The 18,914-nt window shown below is 42.0% G+C and overlaps 1 protein-coding gene and 1 long non-coding RNA gene across 24 annotated transcripts in view; one reads left to right on the top strand and one right to left on the bottom strand.

Annotated features, from left to right (window-relative positions):
- The window catches only part of GRIP1 (glutamate receptor interacting protein 1), a 541,298-nt gene that overhangs the window by 381,301 nt on the left and 141,083 nt on the right, over nucleotides 1-18,914 (top strand). For 20 of the 23 annotated variants that reach the window (XM_053252572.1, XM_053252583.1, XM_053252586.1 and 17 more), the window contains one exon: nucleotides 3,697-3,777. The exons of the other annotated variants lie outside the window; for them this stretch is intronic. In XM_053252572.1, the coding sequence (XP_053108547.1) occupies nucleotides 3,697-3,777 (81 nt within the window). The remainder of the gene's footprint in view (nucleotides 1-3,696; nucleotides 3,778-18,914) is intronic. 23 annotated transcript variants of the gene reach the window in all.
- Nucleotides 1-18,914, bottom strand: part of LOC128326188 (uncharacterized) — a 63,495-nt gene that overhangs the window by 14,764 nt on the left and 29,817 nt on the right. The window contains exon 2 of the long non-coding RNA XR_008307880.1: nucleotides 11,974-12,104. This is a non-coding gene — a long non-coding RNA (uncharacterized LOC128326188). The remainder of the gene's footprint in view (nucleotides 1-11,973; nucleotides 12,105-18,914) is intronic.

The following is an 18,914-nucleotide window of genomic DNA, read 5'->3' as shown; positions in this document are numbered from 1 at the left end:
AATTCAGGCCTGGGTATCCATTTCCACCCTTGTGTGAGGTGCTAGGGCTGAACAAATTGACTCCCTGGAATAATTTCTCCTTTAGTTTGTTTAACAAAAAACCTTTTATGTACAAAGAGATATAAGACAAAATGTGCTAGCAGTATTTTACCCACTTACTCATTAAGAAGTGAACTTGTTCCCATTCTACACTGTTCTGACTAATGAATGTGAAAATAACTGGGATGACTTGACAAACATTCTAAAAAGCTTTCAACGAAGTTCTTCATTAAAGACTCCTGAAAAAACTTAGCAGTCATGGGATAAGGGGACAAGCACATGTGTGGATTGGTAACTGGTTGAAGGACAGGAAGGGTAGGTATAAATGGAGAGTTTTCACAATGGAGGGAAGTAAGAAGTGGGGTCCCCCAGGGATCTGTACTCGGACCTGTGCTTTTTAATTGACTCATAAATTATCTACATCAGGCTTCCCCAAACTGCGGCCTTCTAGATGTTGCAGAACTACAACTCCCAGCATACCCAGCCACAATAAATTGTGGCAAGGGATGCTGGGAGTTGTAGTTCAGCAACATCTGGAGGGCTGCAGGTTGGGGAAGCCTGATCTAGAAGATGGGGTAAGCAGCAAGGTGGCCAAATTTGCAGATGATACTAAACTATTTAGGGTAGTGAAAACCAAAACAGATTGTGAGGAGCTCCAAAAGGATATCTCCAAACTGGGTGAGTGGGAGACAAAATGGCAAATGCGGTTCAGTGTTGGCAGGTGTAAAGTAACGCATATTGGGATAAAAAACCCCAACTTCATATATACGCTGATGGGGTCTGAGCTGTCAGGGATCTTGGGGTCATGGTGGCTGGCTCGTTGAAAGTGTCAACTCAATGTGTAGCAGCTGTGAAAAAGGCCAATTCCATGCTAGGGATCATTAGGAAGGGGATTGAAAATAAAACTGCTAATATTATAATGCCCTTATACAAAACTATGGTGTGGCCACACTTGGGAGTACTGAGTACAATTCTGGTCACCACTTCTAAAGAAGGACATTGTAGAACTGGAAAAGGTGTAGATGAGGTCAACCAAGATGATCAGGGGCCTGGAGCACCTTTCTTATGAGGCAAGACTACAAGACCTTGGACTTTAATTTAGAAAAAAACAACTGTGGGGAGATATGATAGAGGTCTATAAAATCATGCATGGTGTGGAGAATGTAAATAGAGAGAATTCCACCCCCCTCCAATAACACTAGAACCAGAGATCATCCCATGAAATTGATTGCCAAGAAATTTAGGGCTGACAAACGGAAGTACTTTTTCACACAACGCATAATCAACTTGTGGAATTCTCTGCCACGAGATGTGGTGACAGCCAACAACCTGGATGGCTTTAAGAGGGGTTTGGATAACTTCATGGAGAAGAGGTCTATCAATGGCTACTAGTTGGAGGGCTATAGGCCACCTCCAGCCTCAGAGGCTCTGAATACCATTGCAGGGGAGTAACAGCAGGAGAGAGGGCATGCCCTCAACTCGTGCCTGTAAGCTCCCAGTGGCGACTGGTGGGCCACTGTGTGAAACAGGATGCTGGACTAGATGGACCTTGGGCCTGATCCATCATGGCTGTTCTTACGTTCTTATTTTCCACTTTTAAAAAATGTAACTTGAAATTATAGATATTAGGCTGAATTTAGGTTTCAGCTGTTTCACATTGATTTATAATGACCCCTTCTCCCATTGAAACCTTAGGATCCCACACTATATCAAATCAGGCTATGGCCATGTGGAAAAACAATATTTTTATTCTCTTAAAATGGCATTAAGCAAGTGTATTGTTATTTTAAGCATGCTTATTGAAATGCCCCCTTCTGATTTTTAAGGTATTCGATTACCTGTTCTTGTGTTAAAGTGTATCATCAATGTCTTAGGATGCTGCCATTTTGATTCCATGGCTTTGTAGAGACAGCTACACATACACAGTGTGTGCTATAGCCCTCATTTCCTTCTGCAGTGCTGACCCCTCCCCACTTATCCTCAGCATTGTGTACACCAATGTGTATGGGGATTAATGAATGGATTAACAAAATTTAGCATGAAAAGGAATCTTGATGTGCATGCGTGCTGCTCACCAGATTGCCTGCCTGTGTGCTCATGTGATGGCGTGATCATCTATGCTGTTTTTAATCAATGATCACTTTCATTGGTAAAGCAGAGGGGAAGAAAGACGAGGACAAACTGAAGGAAATGAAAGCTGGGGCAAACTGTGCATGTGCCATGTTAAATTGGAAGTCAGGCAGAGCAGACTGCGGGGTGCAGAAAATCAATGGGACAAAAATGGAATGAAACCAAGGAAATCCACTTCCCAGACAACTTATGATCTTCTTATGCTCTTAGATTTTTCTTGAAGAACTGGCTGTGGAGCTGTATCATTCTTTCTTGCTTATTTTCACAATATTATTACTTCTTGCTTATTATGCTGCTTCACTAAATGGAACGTGGAGTAGAAAATGTAGTTTGGGGAGAAGTGTAGGATCCTCTGTGAAGCCTTTTATCTGCAATTTGATTTTAAGTTATGCTCACCAAGCTCACTTCTATATTGCATGGAAATGAACAATCTTCTTTCTATGAAATAATTTCCAAAAGAATCCTACATTACAAGTGATAAATACTGTAATCAGTAAAGGAAAGATGAAACCTCAAGAGGGTCAGTCAGTCAAGAGAGAAAATATTTTATTAGTTGGCGGATTTTTGCTGCATCTTTGGATGCCACCCTAGATAACTTTAGCCTTTGATATCCTTATCCATTTATTTTTAGGCATGTAAATATTCATATGGTTAAAACTAATTGGTCTTCCCAGTTCAAAGAAAAAATGCAAATAGAACTATCTGATGGTATGTTAAGAGCTTCTTGGGAACCCGAATGGAATATAAGTTTCTATTATTTTTTTGCTGCTTATTGAGCAAGGGAAGTTGAGTTGCACAACTTCCATAGATAAGATCTTGATCCTCAAGAGGCTTTGCCATGTTATTGCTGCCATCCGGAATACAATATTTTTCAAGCTGTTTTTGGATTAAAATAGTTCTTTAAGGCAGGGAGAGTTGCTCTGGCCCACACTGCCCAATGCAACACGGGCTTATCTCCCTTCCAAATGGGGCTACACAGCACCATTTGGGAGGAAGACCACGTCCCCCGCATCTGATGTCAGACATGGGGGGGCATGGCTAGCTGGGGGGCCCCTGCATCTGACATCAGACACGAGGGCCGGGGCCCGTGTGCTATGGCAACAGCCACACACAGGCCGCCGCCAGCTTCATTACGATCCTGACCAAAAGTCTGACTCAAATATAAGGCAGCTCTGTATGTTCATAGGTGTTTGCATATCTTCAGTTTGTGGCCATTACTAAAATATGAAACATTCAGCAGCTAATAGGACTAAGAAATTGATGTATATACCTGGAATGAAACAAACACTTGTTTGCTTCACACTTTATGAAACCACACATTATGTTTTACATTGAATGTTTTGTTTAATAACATGTGAACAGCACTGATTGCAGTGAGGATTTAATGAAATTGTGTTGGTGTTCTAATTCTAATCTCAGCAACTGTTTCTCTTTTCTGCAAACTAGCAAAATAATTCACCTAGGGATTCAGCTTATATATATGCCACATCTTACAACTGAAATTGTCAATGTTTTTTATTGTTTCAGATGAGAGCCCATATACTAAATCTGCAAACCAGACAAAACCACCCGAAGGAGCATTGGCTGTAAGGCGACAAAGTATTCCAGGTATACTGCTATTTTTAGTTTCAAAAAATAATTCTTAGCCCAGTGTGGGGAGAAGTTTGTCTTGGATTAACTGGACTCACTTCAAATTGATTGGGGAAATTATACTTGTAGTTTCTGCTCCTAATTACCTGAGACATGCTCTGCTCTTAGGTGGCTTCAGATATTACAACAAGCAGTGATGAAGAACAAACAAGTGGCTCTTATTTCCTCTTTTATTATTTTGTGTGTAACATCTTAAGCAGATCTTCCTGCAGTGAAAGATGTGAGGGGAGCTCAGTTATCTCATGAAGAAAGTGATTGCCAAAATTCAACTTTGCATGTTACACAGGAAGCACAAGCAGAGGAAATGCAAATTTTGCTTGTTTGTTAGGTCCAAAGTTGCCCTTTGTTGTACAGCCCATGCTCATTCCATGGATCTTGTTTCTATCATCGGTTCTATCTTATGTTAAATGTATTTAAATGCAGAAGATGTTGACATAGAGATAACTAATGGCTTTACACATGACTTGAGCACTTTTCGGACTAACGAACACATGTACAATGAATAGTGTGGCCAGATAAACATAATAAAAAAACAACAGATGACCCACATCAAAAAAACAGATGACCCACATCAAAAAAACCAAACATGTTTTTTGACCTTTGGTCAAAAAGAGGACACAGATTTGCATATGTTAATTTATGACACAGCTGTGGCTCCATGCAATTATCTCAGGAGCAGGGGGCAGGGTTTGCTGCTAGACTGAACTTGCAGGTGCTGGCCCCATGCTTTCATTAGCGTCTCCATAGGAGCTTCACCTGTGGCTACATTTTCCTCATGCCAGGCAAGTGGGACTCCACCTGTGTGCACATGGAATTGGCACTGTCGCCAACAGTGGCACTTGTACTGAGGAGAAAAATGCTTTAGGTGGTTGGGGTGTGCATGGACTGATGTTAGCGGTTCGGTCCAAATTGGAACCAAACTGCTGGTCCATGAACCCGTTTGGTCGAACTGACTGGGCCAATCCAGTCTGTTGAATCAAACTGGTTCAAGGGGCTATGGTTGTCAAGGGGAATCCAGTGAGGATTCTGGTGAGGATTCACCTTTACAAGCAAAGGGGAATCCCTGGCTTTAAAAGGTTTCTAAAGGGTGGCCAGGGGGGCAGCAGTGAGAGGGCACCTTTACAAGTGGATGTAAGGTGCTTACCGGTTTGGTGATCCTCCCCAGCAGCCAAATTTGCCTGTGCAGTGGTGACGCGTTTCCAAAACTCACCCAGCCTCCATGGAAGTGCAGCGGTGACACTCTGAGAGGTCACACAAATGGCCTCCGTATATCCATGGAGGCAGGATGAGTTTACTATGCTGCCACATGGGCAGGAGTGCCAGATCAGTAAGCACTTTAGATCTACTTATAAAGGTGCCCTCTTGCCTTTAGAGTCAGAGGAAGGGAAGGGGACTACTGCTATGTCTTTTCCTCAGTGAGCATCTCTGGGGCAAATGGAATTGCATGCAGTGTGGTGGCTGCTGCTGCTGCAGCAAAGAAGCCCGGAGGCTCCTGCTGCCAGCCCTTATGTCCAACCCAGACAAAAGAGCCAATCTGGCCACCCTAATAATGAATGTGTGTCATGGAGTAAGAGATCATGGTGGTACACTCTGCACTCCAATAGGAGTTTGTTTATTAAATCATCTGTATGTACCCAACTTATATTCAAAGTGTGAACACACAAGGTTCATGCTTTTGGTTGGGTCCCTAGCCATGCATGGAGACCTATGTACCTGTACAGTTCATACTCACATAGGAAACACACAGATGGTCTAGTAAATGCTCATAGATCAGGTGCAGAGCTAGCTACCACAATCCCACTTCCCACTACATATATTCATTGTACACGTGGTTGATTGTCTGAAAAGCAATTCAAAGCACTTGTTTGAACATAAAACATAATACCAAAAGATCAAGCTTGTGATCCACTAACCGTGGTACCTGCATTCTTGAATACCTTATTTAATTTCTCTCTAACCCTGTGAATCAAATCTAGTCTAGTGTCAACTAGACTAGATTTAACTAATAGCAAGTTCTACTGCCTACTCTCTCCAGGTCCACCAAGATAGGCATGTGCCAGTAGTTCTACTCAGTTGAGTACATTGGACACAGCTACAGTTGCTCAGCATTAAAACAGCAATTCACTCAGTGTCTCTTGTGACTGTCATAGATAGATGACCTTACAATAGAAAGATACAGCACATGATGTTATCGTCTTAACCTCTTCCCTCTACATCTTATGCTTTGAAGTAGATAGTAAGACAGAGATCTTCTTATGAGAAATAAAAGACCTGTTATCCAAAACACTGACTGGCTTTAAAAGAACTGAGACTTCCCTGACAATTCACATTGACACTGCTGTTCACATTTTCACTGTTATGTCATTGATGTAACTTCAGATGAAAGTAACAGAATAATGATCATTCACCCCTCTAACTTCAAACATATGTAAGAATATAGTATAGCAAATCCAGTGGGACATACTGTAGGTTTTTTAGGATAGAGAAGGTGGTGTCTGAGCAAAAGGATCCAAAAAAAAGAATGGAATAGGAATGTGTAGCATCTTCAGACCAGTTACGCTATAATAAAAACGTGTAATCGTATAAACGTTTGTAGCTGAGTTCTTCCAGTTTCAAGGTAGGCTTCTGTTTGATAGCTACCTCCCTCATACAAGGAAATCTTATGTAGATTTAACTAAAGGTTTATTCAGCAACAACACCATTTTCTCCTTCTCCTTTCCCTCCTTTTTCCTTTCTGACTCCTCCCCCACACACTCTACAGGATCCCCACAGGGACAAACTTCTAATTAACAAAACATAAAGGATTGCTAGATAGAAAACAACAGCACTGGCATGCCTTTTATCAGATTAATTCTATCACTAGTTTTCATAAACACCATAATAGTCTTAAGGAAACAGAGAGAAAGAGATTATTCATCATTTTGCAGTCAGTCCAAACAGCATAAGCATCTTTTTCTCTTTGACCCAGTCCGACTGATATTATTCCTTGGAGAGATGAATTAGAGTTAACAAAAAAGTCCAGTAGTGCATGCTATTCTCATTTGCTTTCAAAGATTGTCAGAATCTGCTTCATACCTACTTTTATTTTCCTTGTAAACAACATTCCCTTCCATGAATGTTTTCCTGCAGTGACTATTTCCTGCAAGGTAAAGAAGAATTTGCCCTCTAACATTAGACAGACAGTACATGTAGCCTAGTACCATTTACAGTAATGAGTTTACACTCACCATCTTGATTGTCCCGGCAAATTTGGCCAGAGCTTACAAGGACCAAAAAAACAATCTTAGACAGGAGTGTGTGGGTGAGTGTTGTGTTCTTAAATTGAAGTGGGGTGGGGCGGGGAATGACCTCCATACAAACTGGTAGACTTGCTGGAAAATGTAGAATTCTCAAATCTGGATGAGACATGAAAGTCATCCTAATGTAGTCCACTGTTCTGAGTGAGGCGGGATTTGTAGTCTACTTTCGTTAAAGGACGTAAGCTTATGAGATCACCTGGCATTGTGTGTGTGTGTACACACATGCATGTCTGTGCGTGCACATGTGTGTGTGTGTCCCCTATCAGCATCACAATGCCTGGATCAATATGAACCAAATTGGGTACAGTTGCAGAGACACACAGGGACACCTCAATGGTGTAGTTTGATGATATCATCCACCCCATTTCAAGATGGCGGGCGTGTACATGTTTGGGGCACAAGCGGCCTACTTATGAACCGCCTAACTAATTTGAATTAAGTTTGCTACTGCTGTAGGGACACATAGAGACACCTCAATGGTGTAGTTTGTAATGATGTCATCCACCCTGATTCAGGATGGCGGATGCGTAAACATTTGAGGCGCAAGTGGGTTAATTTGTGAACCGCCTAACTGATTTGAATCAAATTTGGGTGTAGGGACACAGAGACAACTCAGTGGCATTGTTTGTAATGCCATCCACCCTGATTCAGGATGGGGATTTATGAATGTTTGAGGTGCAGATGGGCTAACTTGTAAGGATTGTAGTTATCAGTTAAGATTATGGTGAAAGGACAGTAGGCAGATTCGTTCTTACCAGAATAACTTGTTTAATGGCTGAACAATCCAGCACATAGGCCTATATAATTTGGATTAGTGTGCACAGAGAGCTGGTAGTGAACCAGAGATACCTGCAATTTAGTATATATGGTGCCTTTACTCGCATTTCAAATATAATGTACAGTTTTGATATCTCCATCTGAAAAAGGCAATCATAGCAGTCAAGAAGGTAAAGAAAAGGGCAACTGAAATAGGAGTATAGTGCATCTTGCCTATTATAAAAACTTTAAAATCTGGGGCTTTTTAGTTTGTACAAAATGACTATAGGGTACATGATAGAGTTTTAAAATATGATTTGAGAGAATTGAGAAATAATTTGAGGACAAATTGATTGATTGGCTTGAAATTCATTAAAATTGGCTTGAAGTTCGGAATAGAAAGAGGAAATACTACATACTGCACATAATTTAATTGTGAGATTCATTGGGCAGGTGTCAGAATGACCAATAATGTAAATAGCTTTTTCCAGTCAGATTGATACATTTATGGTAGATAGGTCTGTTACTGACTATTAGAAATAACTAAAAGTAAACCCTCATGTAAATCACCTTTTAAATATTCATATTGCTAGTCTGAACTCAATATGTTACTAATTTTGGAATTTATTCCTAGTAGTAATGTTTTTCTTTAAAAATGGATGTCACACAACTTTGTATCATATGGACTGAATTTTGAAGTTCTGAATGCTAATTATTGCAGTATTCAGATAGGCTAAGATGATTTAAAATGTTATGACACCTATGTGAACATGTATTTTAAGAGTAATTTCAATACAATTTTAAACTATTGTTTGCTTGATCATGGCACTGGATTTCATGGAAATAGGTTTCTGGTTTTATGGATTTGTCTATATTATTACTTCATTACTACTTCAGGTAATGAAAACTGAAGCCACAAAATGTTGTAGGGTACAAGATTGTGAAGTGTTACCTTGATCCTTCCTCCCTCGTTTCAGAAGAAAGACTGCAGCTTAATAGTAAAACATCTGTTGACAACGTGAACAGCAGGTCTAGATAGGACTATCCAGATGAGCATTTCCACACCTCCCACAATAGACCAGGTGTCGTGAACTGATAGCCCGGCTAACCCTACAGGATTTACAACCCCATGAAGATAAACAGAAAGCAGCAATGAAACTGGATGAAGGAAAATAAAAGGCTCTCAGAGAAAACAGTAAATGAATAAAATCCCCTGAACTGAAACTAGGTACCCCCCTCTAACAATAACTGAGTAATAAGTGGAAGGAAAAGACAAAACAAGGAATGAAACAAGCGAAGGACACAGAACAAGGAATAAAGGGAACAATGCAGGGAAGTACAGACAAGACAAACTGGAACACAGAAAAGATATACTATGCAAGAGCACACTATAAGCTGCCAGCGAAGTTGCAAACAGCAACTCAGCCATGGGAGACTGTTGAATATATATGGTTCCACAGAACCAACAACCAATCAGGCTTCCCTGAGTCAGCAGTTTAGCTTTCTTTCTTGCGATCTCCTGCACCTGTGTGAGTCCCACTGAGCCTGTCTCTTGATACGTCGTCTCCTCTACATCATCTCAATACAGAGGAAATCCCATGCTCTTCCTCATCAGAAACCAAGTCTGGCAGCTGTTGAGAATCTTCAGCTCCAGACTCTGGTTTCTCTGCCAACTTTTGTTGCTGTGGCTCACTAGCAGGCAAGTCCTCCTGCTCTGATTCTTCTGATTCTGAAGTCTGAGCCATGACACCAGGGAAACAGATGGTGACAAGAGTTATCTAGGTGGTAACAGCAACACTTGGATAATTTTATAGAACACGTATTAAATCTGTTCTTTGTTTAGGTCAGTGTTTTCATTATAAGTGGTGGCCCCATCAACACTAAGTGCAGCTCCCTGAATAATTGTTTGTTGAGCCTGTGTGACGTTTCTGCCAAAGCTGAATAGTCTTCACAGTCCCCTTGGCACCATACAAAGACAACCAGGGCTGTCCTTGGGGCATAGCAAGCAGGGCGACTGCCCCGGGCCCCGCTCTTTTAACCCCCATTAGAATTAACAGGAAGGAGCCCCCACGCTGGCTGATTTGCCCCAGGCCCTTCACTCCACCAGGGCTCTCTAAGGACAGCCCTGAAGACAACTATTCACACCATACAGTGCTGTGATTTGCCCAGCATTGGGGGGCAGGGTGTACCCTTTAGTGGTGTGCATGGTATGGCACCTCTGCAGTCTGGCACTGGGGCGGGGGGCTCTTTAAGGGCAGGGGAGGGTGTACTTACCCCTCCCGCTGCTTTCCCCCCTCCAGTGCTCCCGTTATTGAAAGCATTAGGGGTGGCAGGGTACCTCCCTGCCGCCCCTTCCCCCGTTCCTCATCAAAAGGCTTCAAAAGCCTGACTGCACATGTGCCCATCACATGCGTCACATCTGTGGATTGCGTGACATGTGCACACGCGGCCAGGCTTTTGAAGCCTTTTGAGGAGGAATGCTTTCAATAACGGGAGCACTGGAGGGGGGAAAGCAGCCGGAGGGGTAAGTAACCCTCCCCCACCCTTAAAGGTCCATCCCCCCGGCGTCGAACTGCCAAGCCGGCCCCAGGTCCGGACTGGTCCAGAGGCCCTTAGAATGGGCTCCAGACCAGTCTGTGCACAACCCTAGTACCCTTAAGGCCCTCTTGAACCCCTGCATCATCTTGGAAGGTGTGCACAGACTCCTGGGAAGTATAGCCCTTCTCAGTGCTTTCCTCCTAGAGCTCATAAGAGGGTGTTCCATCTCTCTTAAAGGGTCTCTGAGCACTGAGAAAAATGTAGTACTGTACAGAGATCAGTACAGTTGGAAATAATTCTCACACTGAAGCCCCCCTCCCCCCCAAAAAAACCCCACGGAACTGCATGAAAAATAGTGAAGAGCACTGGTTTAAGCAGTTGGTGGAGAAAGTGAAACATTATCTTCTGAAACTCTTTTTTTCACAAGATAGTTATGATGCTTGTACCAGGAGAATATTTGCCATTTTCATCATACTGTCTCAGTGCAGCAAGTCAACAAATGACTGAGACTTTCATTGGGATATATGGGATTTCCTGGAAAGAACAATGGTTAATTAAAATGATGTACAGTATGCTTGTACCCAAATTGCAGTTTAAATTTGTGTAGAGTTAATTCACTCCCTCTGTGATCATAGTTTACCACTGTAAAGTTCAATCACTGTTTGGCTGTATCATTTATTTTAATGGTAACATTAATTCTGAATTAAAAATATTTGCCTTGAAAATACTCCACAGAGCAACACCCAGATGGCAGTACATCATATATAATAGTCAGGAGTGCAGTAATTAATACATTACGGTATGGCACTTGATGGCAAGTTATTTGGGTCAAAACATTTTGGTTATATTCAGACAGCTTTTTTTCCTGCTCAGATTGAAACTGGAATACATGTTAAAAAATTCTCTTTCTTGAATTAAAATAGGGTCAGGCAAGTGCCTAAATAGATTTTGAATCTAATCCTATATGTCTGAATAGAGCAGAGAAAACTGCCAACACCATAAATAACCAGGGCATATCTATGAAAAAATAAAAGTATCTTAAGGTAAGTGTAATAATGGCAGCATGATGATAATTTGAAGCTTGATTGCTTAAATTATGGAGAAAAATATTGAGAGGCACTTTGTGCACCCGTTGTGTTAGGTGAGGCAATTATTGATTTAAAGATGGTGATAAATAACTTTACTGCTGGCTGCTTTAAGAGCCTTATCCAGTTCACAAGTCCTACTCCATGTAATTTGGCTGCTCTCTGGGGACCGGTCCAAGCCTACCTCGGCTGCCCAGGGCTACATGCAGTAATGGAGCTGCACTAGCTTTTGCTCTGCCTCTTCTATTTATCTACAGCTCGATCTGCTCCCATTTGGCCTCCTGCTGACCTACTTATTGGGGGGGGGGATGCTAAAATACAGTGCCTGATTCTCTGGCATGCCAGAAGAGCTATAGAGGCTTACAAATAATAATGGAGAAAGGATTTTCTGTGCTAAAATGGCAAAACGCTTCAAAACATTATGAGAGGAAAGACTCTGTAACAGAGTTTTGATAATAACGTTGCAAATGTATTACCGTCTCAGTTGCCATCGGCTCAGTTGGTGGTGACTCAAAACCAGGCCTTTTCTAGAGTTGTCCTGGGACTCTTGAACATGCTTCACAATGAAATTAGAGTTTCCCCTTCTCAAAATGGTTTTAAGAAGGACCTGAAAAGATACATGTTTAGTCAGGCTTTTAGTTTATACTTTCACATCTTTGGGTTTTAGAGTTGTATTTTAAATTGTTTTAATTGGATTAATGTTTTAATTGTTGTTTTTACATTATGGACCACCCAGGAACTCCTGTATGGAATAGTATAAAAATGTGCTAAATAAATACCTCATGACCATAACATCAAGTGTTCACTTGCCTGCATGATACAAACCTCTCCGATCCAACACTATGGACATATCATCTAGCCTCACCTCAGACATAATGGCCTGGTTCACTCAGTCATTTGAATCCAGGTTTAATGTAGGTTACCAACATTTGTGTGATTGAAACTATGCTGAGGCAGGCTCTACACCACCTTGGCATGGGTTCACACAATCATGTCAATGCTGGTAACCCACATTAAAACTAGATTAAGATGGCTGTGTGAACCAGGTGAATAAGATTTAATTGAGACAATTGCTATATTATATGCAACTTGATCTTTATCAGCTGAGGGTTTAAATATGGGGGTGGTTAATGTATGAATGAATCAGCCCTCTGTTTGTTTGTTTGTTTGTTTGTTTGTTTGTTTGTTTGTTTACTATATTTGTAGACCACTCCAAACATCCATCTCTGGTAGAGTTGTCATGCCCCACGAAATTCCGGGTTTTGCCCAGATTCTAAGCATCTCATCCAGATTGCTTAGCCCACCCAGATTCACCCGGATTTCAGCTTTCATTTAAAAAAAAAAAAAAAGCTAAGCTCTAGCCCTTGTAGAAGCGGAGTTATGGAGCAAAACATGCAGTCACTATTCTGCTCAAAAATTATTTTCAAGCCAATTTACATACTTTGCAAATTGGGCACCCCAATTTGGAAAGCCAGAATATGGCAACCCTAATCTCTGGGTGGTTACGGCAACTTAGAACAAATTAACCGGAATTTAAAACCTCAAAACGATGTAAAACTACAAGTCTATTTTAAAAACTTGGGTGAATATTGAATAAATGTGTCTTTAGGCACTTTTAAAAAGTTGTCCAAGATGGAGAGGCTCTTATTTCAGCTGGGAGAGCACTATGAGTCTTGGGGCGGCAACAGAGAAGGCCCATCCCTGAGAAGCCACCAGACGAGCTGGTGGCAACTGCAGATGACCATTTCCAGTCCAGAAATTCTGGATGATCTCAATGGGCGATGGGGCTCATAGTGAAGATGTTATCTTAAATACTCTGTGAGCCGGGTCTCACGATCCGTGAGACCCAGTTTCTTCAGTGAGGGGGGAATCCCCGGTTTCTTCAGTGAGCGGGGAATCCCCGCTCACGAGTGGAGAGGGAGCCCTGTGTGGCCAGATCAGCCGCCCACACGATTGCTGGCTCCGAGACGGAGCCGGTGGGGGCTGGGAAGCTCGGGGGCCGCGCGGCCCCCACAAGCCTCAGTATGCCCTGCGCAAGTGCACAGGGCATACTGGGGAGACCCCGAGCCGGGAGGCGGCTTTTCACCTCCCAGCCGGGGGTCTACTTGTGAGTAGGTGTGGCGCAAAGGCACGGCGTGGCTACTCACAATTGTAAAAAGCAGGTTTGCAGAGCGCTCACTCCGCAAACCTGCTTTTTACCGGGGTTCCAGATTGGGTTAGCCGCTCCAGAACCACCGGGCTTGGCTGCGAACCCAGTGGTTCTGACGATCAGCAAAAATCGGAGGTGGGAGGCTAGCCCGATTTTTGCTGATCGTCAGAATAGCCCCTGTGTCTAAGCTCTTTAGGGCTTTATAGGTCATAACCAACCTCTTGTATTTTACACAGAAATGTATTGGGAGCCAGTGTAGCTCTTTTAATATAGGAGTAATATGTTCTCTTCAAAATTACCCAGAGACCAACCTGGCTGCTGCATTCTGTACCAGCTGCAGTTAGTACACACACTTGCAGCTGGCGTATCAGCTGAAGCTGATATAAAGCACTTCTGGCCACTGCCTCAACCTGAGACACCAGAGAGGCTTGGATCAAGAAGCACTCCCAGACTGCATACTCCCAGACTGTTCCTTCTAGGGAAGTGTGGCTCTATCCAGGACCAGCAGATCAAAATTGTCAATAAGTACCTCCATCTTATTTGGATTCAGCCTTAGTTTATTATCCCTCAACCAGCCCATCACTGCCTACATGTAGGCATTTAGGGAGGTTATGCCTTCTCCTGATGATACTGACATGGAGAAATAGATTTGGGTGTCATCAGCATACTGATAACAACCTGCACCAAATCTCCTGATGAACTCTCCCAGCAGTTACATGCAGATGTTAAAGAGCACTAGAGACAGTATGGAACCCTGAGGGATGCCATATACAATTTCACATTTTGAAGAACAAAAATCTCCAGGCGACACCATATGGAATCTGCCCAAGAGATAGGAGCAGAACCACTGCAAAGCAGTGCCTCTCACTCTCAACCCTCTCAGATGGATACTATGTTTGATAGTATCAAAAGCTGCCGAGAGATCTAAAAGGACCAACAGAGTCACACTCCATCTGCAGTTCCCCATTGGAGATCATCCATCAGGCTGCCCAAGGCAGTCTCTACCCCATAGCTGTGTGGGAGAGCAGAATGCTGACTGAACTGGAGCCTCACACAGAGCTAGACTGTGGGTTTCTAATTTCAAGTACAAAGCTCTTCTCAGTCTTTTCAGGTCACTACTATTCACATTTTACTCATGTGGAACTGAGGCTGAAATAAATAGCAGCATGTCTCATGCCATTCATTACTCAGATTGGACTTAAGTACAGTTCTATATCCACTGGGCCACACTGTGTTTTATACATGCTAATTCATCTTCTCTAGCAATTTCAGATTTTTATATTAAATGATACCAAGGTATTTATGAGAACTTGCCTTGTAAATTTTAGATGCTGCAATTTGATAGAAAAACGATTGTGTCTATGAGCAATAAATTTCATGGGGATATAGACTGATGGGACATTGTTCGCTTCCTACATGCTTGGCTTCATTATTTTTTCTGTTGGTTCATAGCGATGGCTTAGGCAGTTTGATTGTAAAGAGGAATGAAAGTTAATATTGAATAGGCAATGGGAAATTTTTTATTGGATCAAACTTTGTGGGGGGAAGGACATTAATATTGTATTTTTAAAAATTATTTAAGTCATAAGAAGCAAAGAAGAAACACATAAAGCAAGATAACAATACAGTATAAAGTAAAAGACCAGCATGGACATCAATACAGTTTAAAGGCTGTAAACACATATACATGAGTGTGTATGTACATGCGCACGCACAGATGCACAAACACACACACTTTTATCAAGTAAGTATTTTTTATATTCTATAGCAGCACTTTCAGTTGAATCCAGTGTTCTCTCTATTTTTTTCATCTGTGTGCAGAATGACTTTTGTTCTGGGCGGCAGTATCAATGCAGTGTGTATGCATGTGAATTCTGAGTGGGGCCTTCCTGATTCAACCTGAGCGGGATCTAAAACTAACTGAGCGGACATCAAGAAACTTGTGAGCACACGCACGTGTGCACGCCTTAGAGGGAACACTGGTTGAATCCCCTTGTTGCTAGCAAATAGATAATCAAGATTTTGTTGATATGACTAGTGTGTTTAATCCTCCAATAATCAGGCAAGAAACTTTTGCACTGGATCATCAGGAGTTTAAAAAATGAAACATACAATGTTGTAAAGCTTGAACAGTTAATATAGAAAGCAGATTGAAAAGTATGTTAATCTAAAACCTGTTGTGCCCTCAACTGAGTAAAAGCTTTACTTAAGAGTAAGACGGAGCAGAGGTCAGAACAGTTGATTCATATTTTTGATTTAATACCTTGGTAGACTATGAAAAACAACTATAACAGGCAGCAGCGATATAGGAAGATGCTGAAAGGCATCATTTCATATTGTGCAGGAGATGGCAATGGTAAATCCCTCCTGTATTCTACCAAAGACAACCTCATGGCTCTGTCGGCGCCAGGAGTCAACATCAACTCAATGGCACACTTTACCTTGACCACTTTAAGTTTGGTTACAGGTGAACCCCATTATCCTTGGGATTAATAGCATTATGCACTGGAGAACCACGGATAATGGGCCATTGTGGCAATGGGAATTGGGGGGGGGTGTAGATTCATGGAACCTGGAGAAAAGGGTGACAGATGGCTTTAAATGCCCCCCCCCCCAGTGAAAAAAAAGTGCCCTACTGTGCTATGCAGGTCTCCAGCTGTCCAGGAATGTCCCTCATTAGTACCAAAGCCATTTTTCTGTGAATAGTTGTGGGTGAGGTGGTATGTGTTTTTTAGAAAGAGAGCTACAAAATGGCTCCGTTTGAGAAAATGGATACACCGTGGATACATTGAAATTACCACCCCCACCCCCTGCACTGTATGCAGAGGTCTATGTCAGTTACCCAGCCGTGAATACATGGAACTGTGGATGTCGGGTCTGCATATGGCAAAGTTTGCCTGTATTAACGTCAAATCACACTGCATGAAATCTCCATACAGCCTAGATTTAATTTCCTATGGTGATTTAATTTCCTTGAAAATTTCCTTGAAAAGGGTGATTTAATTTCCCTGAAAATAGTGCAGGGGAGATCATATCTATATATCACCTGACTACCTTATCAGCCAAAGTCTGCTTAGTCGCATCAAACTATTATTGTTCTAGGAACTTGATACTATGTCATTTGTTAAATATTTACCCAGTAATTAAATAACTTCAGGTACAACTTCATTTGAACAGTTAAAATAATTTCATCAGGCAGAAAAGATAGATAGTTAATGAAGTTTCTATTATCAGTTATGGCAAGAAAAAGTTACTTTGTGGTGTCTTTACAGAAAAGCCATTCTAGATGCAACTTATTTCTAAATGATCATATAAACTCACCGTTGGGAATCTTCCTGTTCTGAATAAGACAGAAGCTCACACTTTTCCAACAAATTTAAGCTTTTCTAATAAAAAGTACCATATATTCTACAAGCAGCTGACTGCCTCATTTTTCTTTCTTTTCTTTTCTTCTTATGTTGTATGAGTCTTCATGCTTATGAGTAACTGTCTATATAAGCTGGTAAAGAGGTGAGAGTGGGATGAGAAGAAAATATTAACTTAAAAATAATAATAGAACTTTGTCCCTTTTAAAAAAGTTGCCATTATGATATTTAATGCTTTTTAAAACCAATCATTTTCTGTTATTGGCATAATAATTCATTTCTGCTTTCAGGAACTCCTTTTGTTATTGACATGTTTAATAAGGCGCACTTATGAGTTGTTTAGCCACCTAATGGCACAGCAGGAAAATGACTTAAGCAAGCCATAGGTTGCTGGTTCAAATCCCCGCTGGTATGTTTCCCAGACTATGGGAAACACCTGTATCGGGCAGCAGCGATATAGGAAGATGTTAAAAGGCATCATCTCATACTGCGCAGGAGGCGGCAATCATAAACTCCTCCTGTATTCTACCACAAGAAAACCACAGGGCTCTGTGAGCACCAGGAGTCGACACCAACTCGACGGCACACTTTAACCTTTACTTTTTGAGTTATTTAAGATTTGGGGGTCCTGTTCAGGATGCACTGCTTTGTCATAAGCCCATGAGAGTGCATTCTAGAACACACCCAACACTCCCCTAGTGTCAGGAAGCTGAGCTACAGGCAGCAATCACTAGGGATGCAAGGCCAAAGCCAGGACTAGGAGAGCCCCAAACACATCAGGATCAAGAGCCAAAGGATCTAGACAGGCGCTGAGAGTCAGGAACAAACCAAGGGTCAAGCCAAGTAAGTAGACAGGAGCCAGAAGACCAAGCTGATAATCAGGAGTCAAAGACAAGCCAAGGGTCAAACTAAGAAGTCAGGAGAAACAACAAGACAACCACAGCAGCACAAGGGAAGGTTGATACCAGTAATGGCTGGTAAGCACTTCTGGGGAGGGTGAGTGCAGGGGAATACAGCTGTAAACAGTGGGGAACGTACTTGCCACCACTACAGGTATGCTCTATGTACGTAGTGGTGGCTGCAGAACCAGCATCCTGCAGGGAGGCTGCCCTGCCCCCGCTGCTGAATTGTCCTGCATGCATGCGCGGATAGCACAGCCATCTGCCTGGATTTTCTGGGTAGTACCTGGATTTTAAGCATGTCACCTGGATTGCTTAGCTCACTCGGATTTCGCTGGATTTCAGCTTTCTTAAAAAAGAAAAGAAAAAAAGTGGGGGGAGCTAAGCTCTAGCATTTGTAGAAGTGGAGTTATGGAGCAAAACGTGCAGTCACTCTTCTGCTCAACTGCTGGTCTTGGATTAAGGCAGGAGGCTAGCTGGGATAGTTTTACAAGTACAGTAATCCCCTGAGAAATCTTCCCTTTGGTTCAGCAGGGGACCTCTATCAGACAGCTGAGAGGATAGCTTGCTTTTAATGTAAATCACTGCCTGCCTACCAGGCTATGTATTGTAATGTTTAAGGACTTTGGCTTTACATTCTATGCATGCCTACTTAGAAGTAAAAACTGTTGGTTTCAACCAGATCTTCCCTCAAGTAAGTGCATACAGAATTGCAGCTTTGACTGAAAAGCTGTGCATTTTTTGTTCTGTTGTTGCTGTTGATGTGTCAAGGAAAATGGACAGGTAAACATATCTTCCCCAACTATTGCTGGTATATATCAGATTGATCCTCCTGAGGAAGTTATTGGATCCAATAGGATTCAAAGAAGACTTGAAAGGGTTCAGGGTTGGCTCTGCTAGTGATTCTGTTGATGCTCTGGTGCTAACATGGAATAATGAAATCACTAGAGCAGTAGACACAATTGCTCCTAAGCGTCCTCTCCGATCTGTCTTTAAAGACAGGC

The sequence above is a fragment of the Hemicordylus capensis genome, chromosome 5, assembly GCF_027244095.1.
Source record: "Hemicordylus capensis ecotype Gifberg chromosome 5, rHemCap1.1.pri, whole genome shotgun sequence".
Taxonomy (NCBI): domain Eukaryota; kingdom Metazoa; phylum Chordata; class Lepidosauria; order Squamata; family Cordylidae; genus Hemicordylus; species Hemicordylus capensis.
This window is presented reverse-complemented; position numbering and strand designations above follow the sequence as displayed.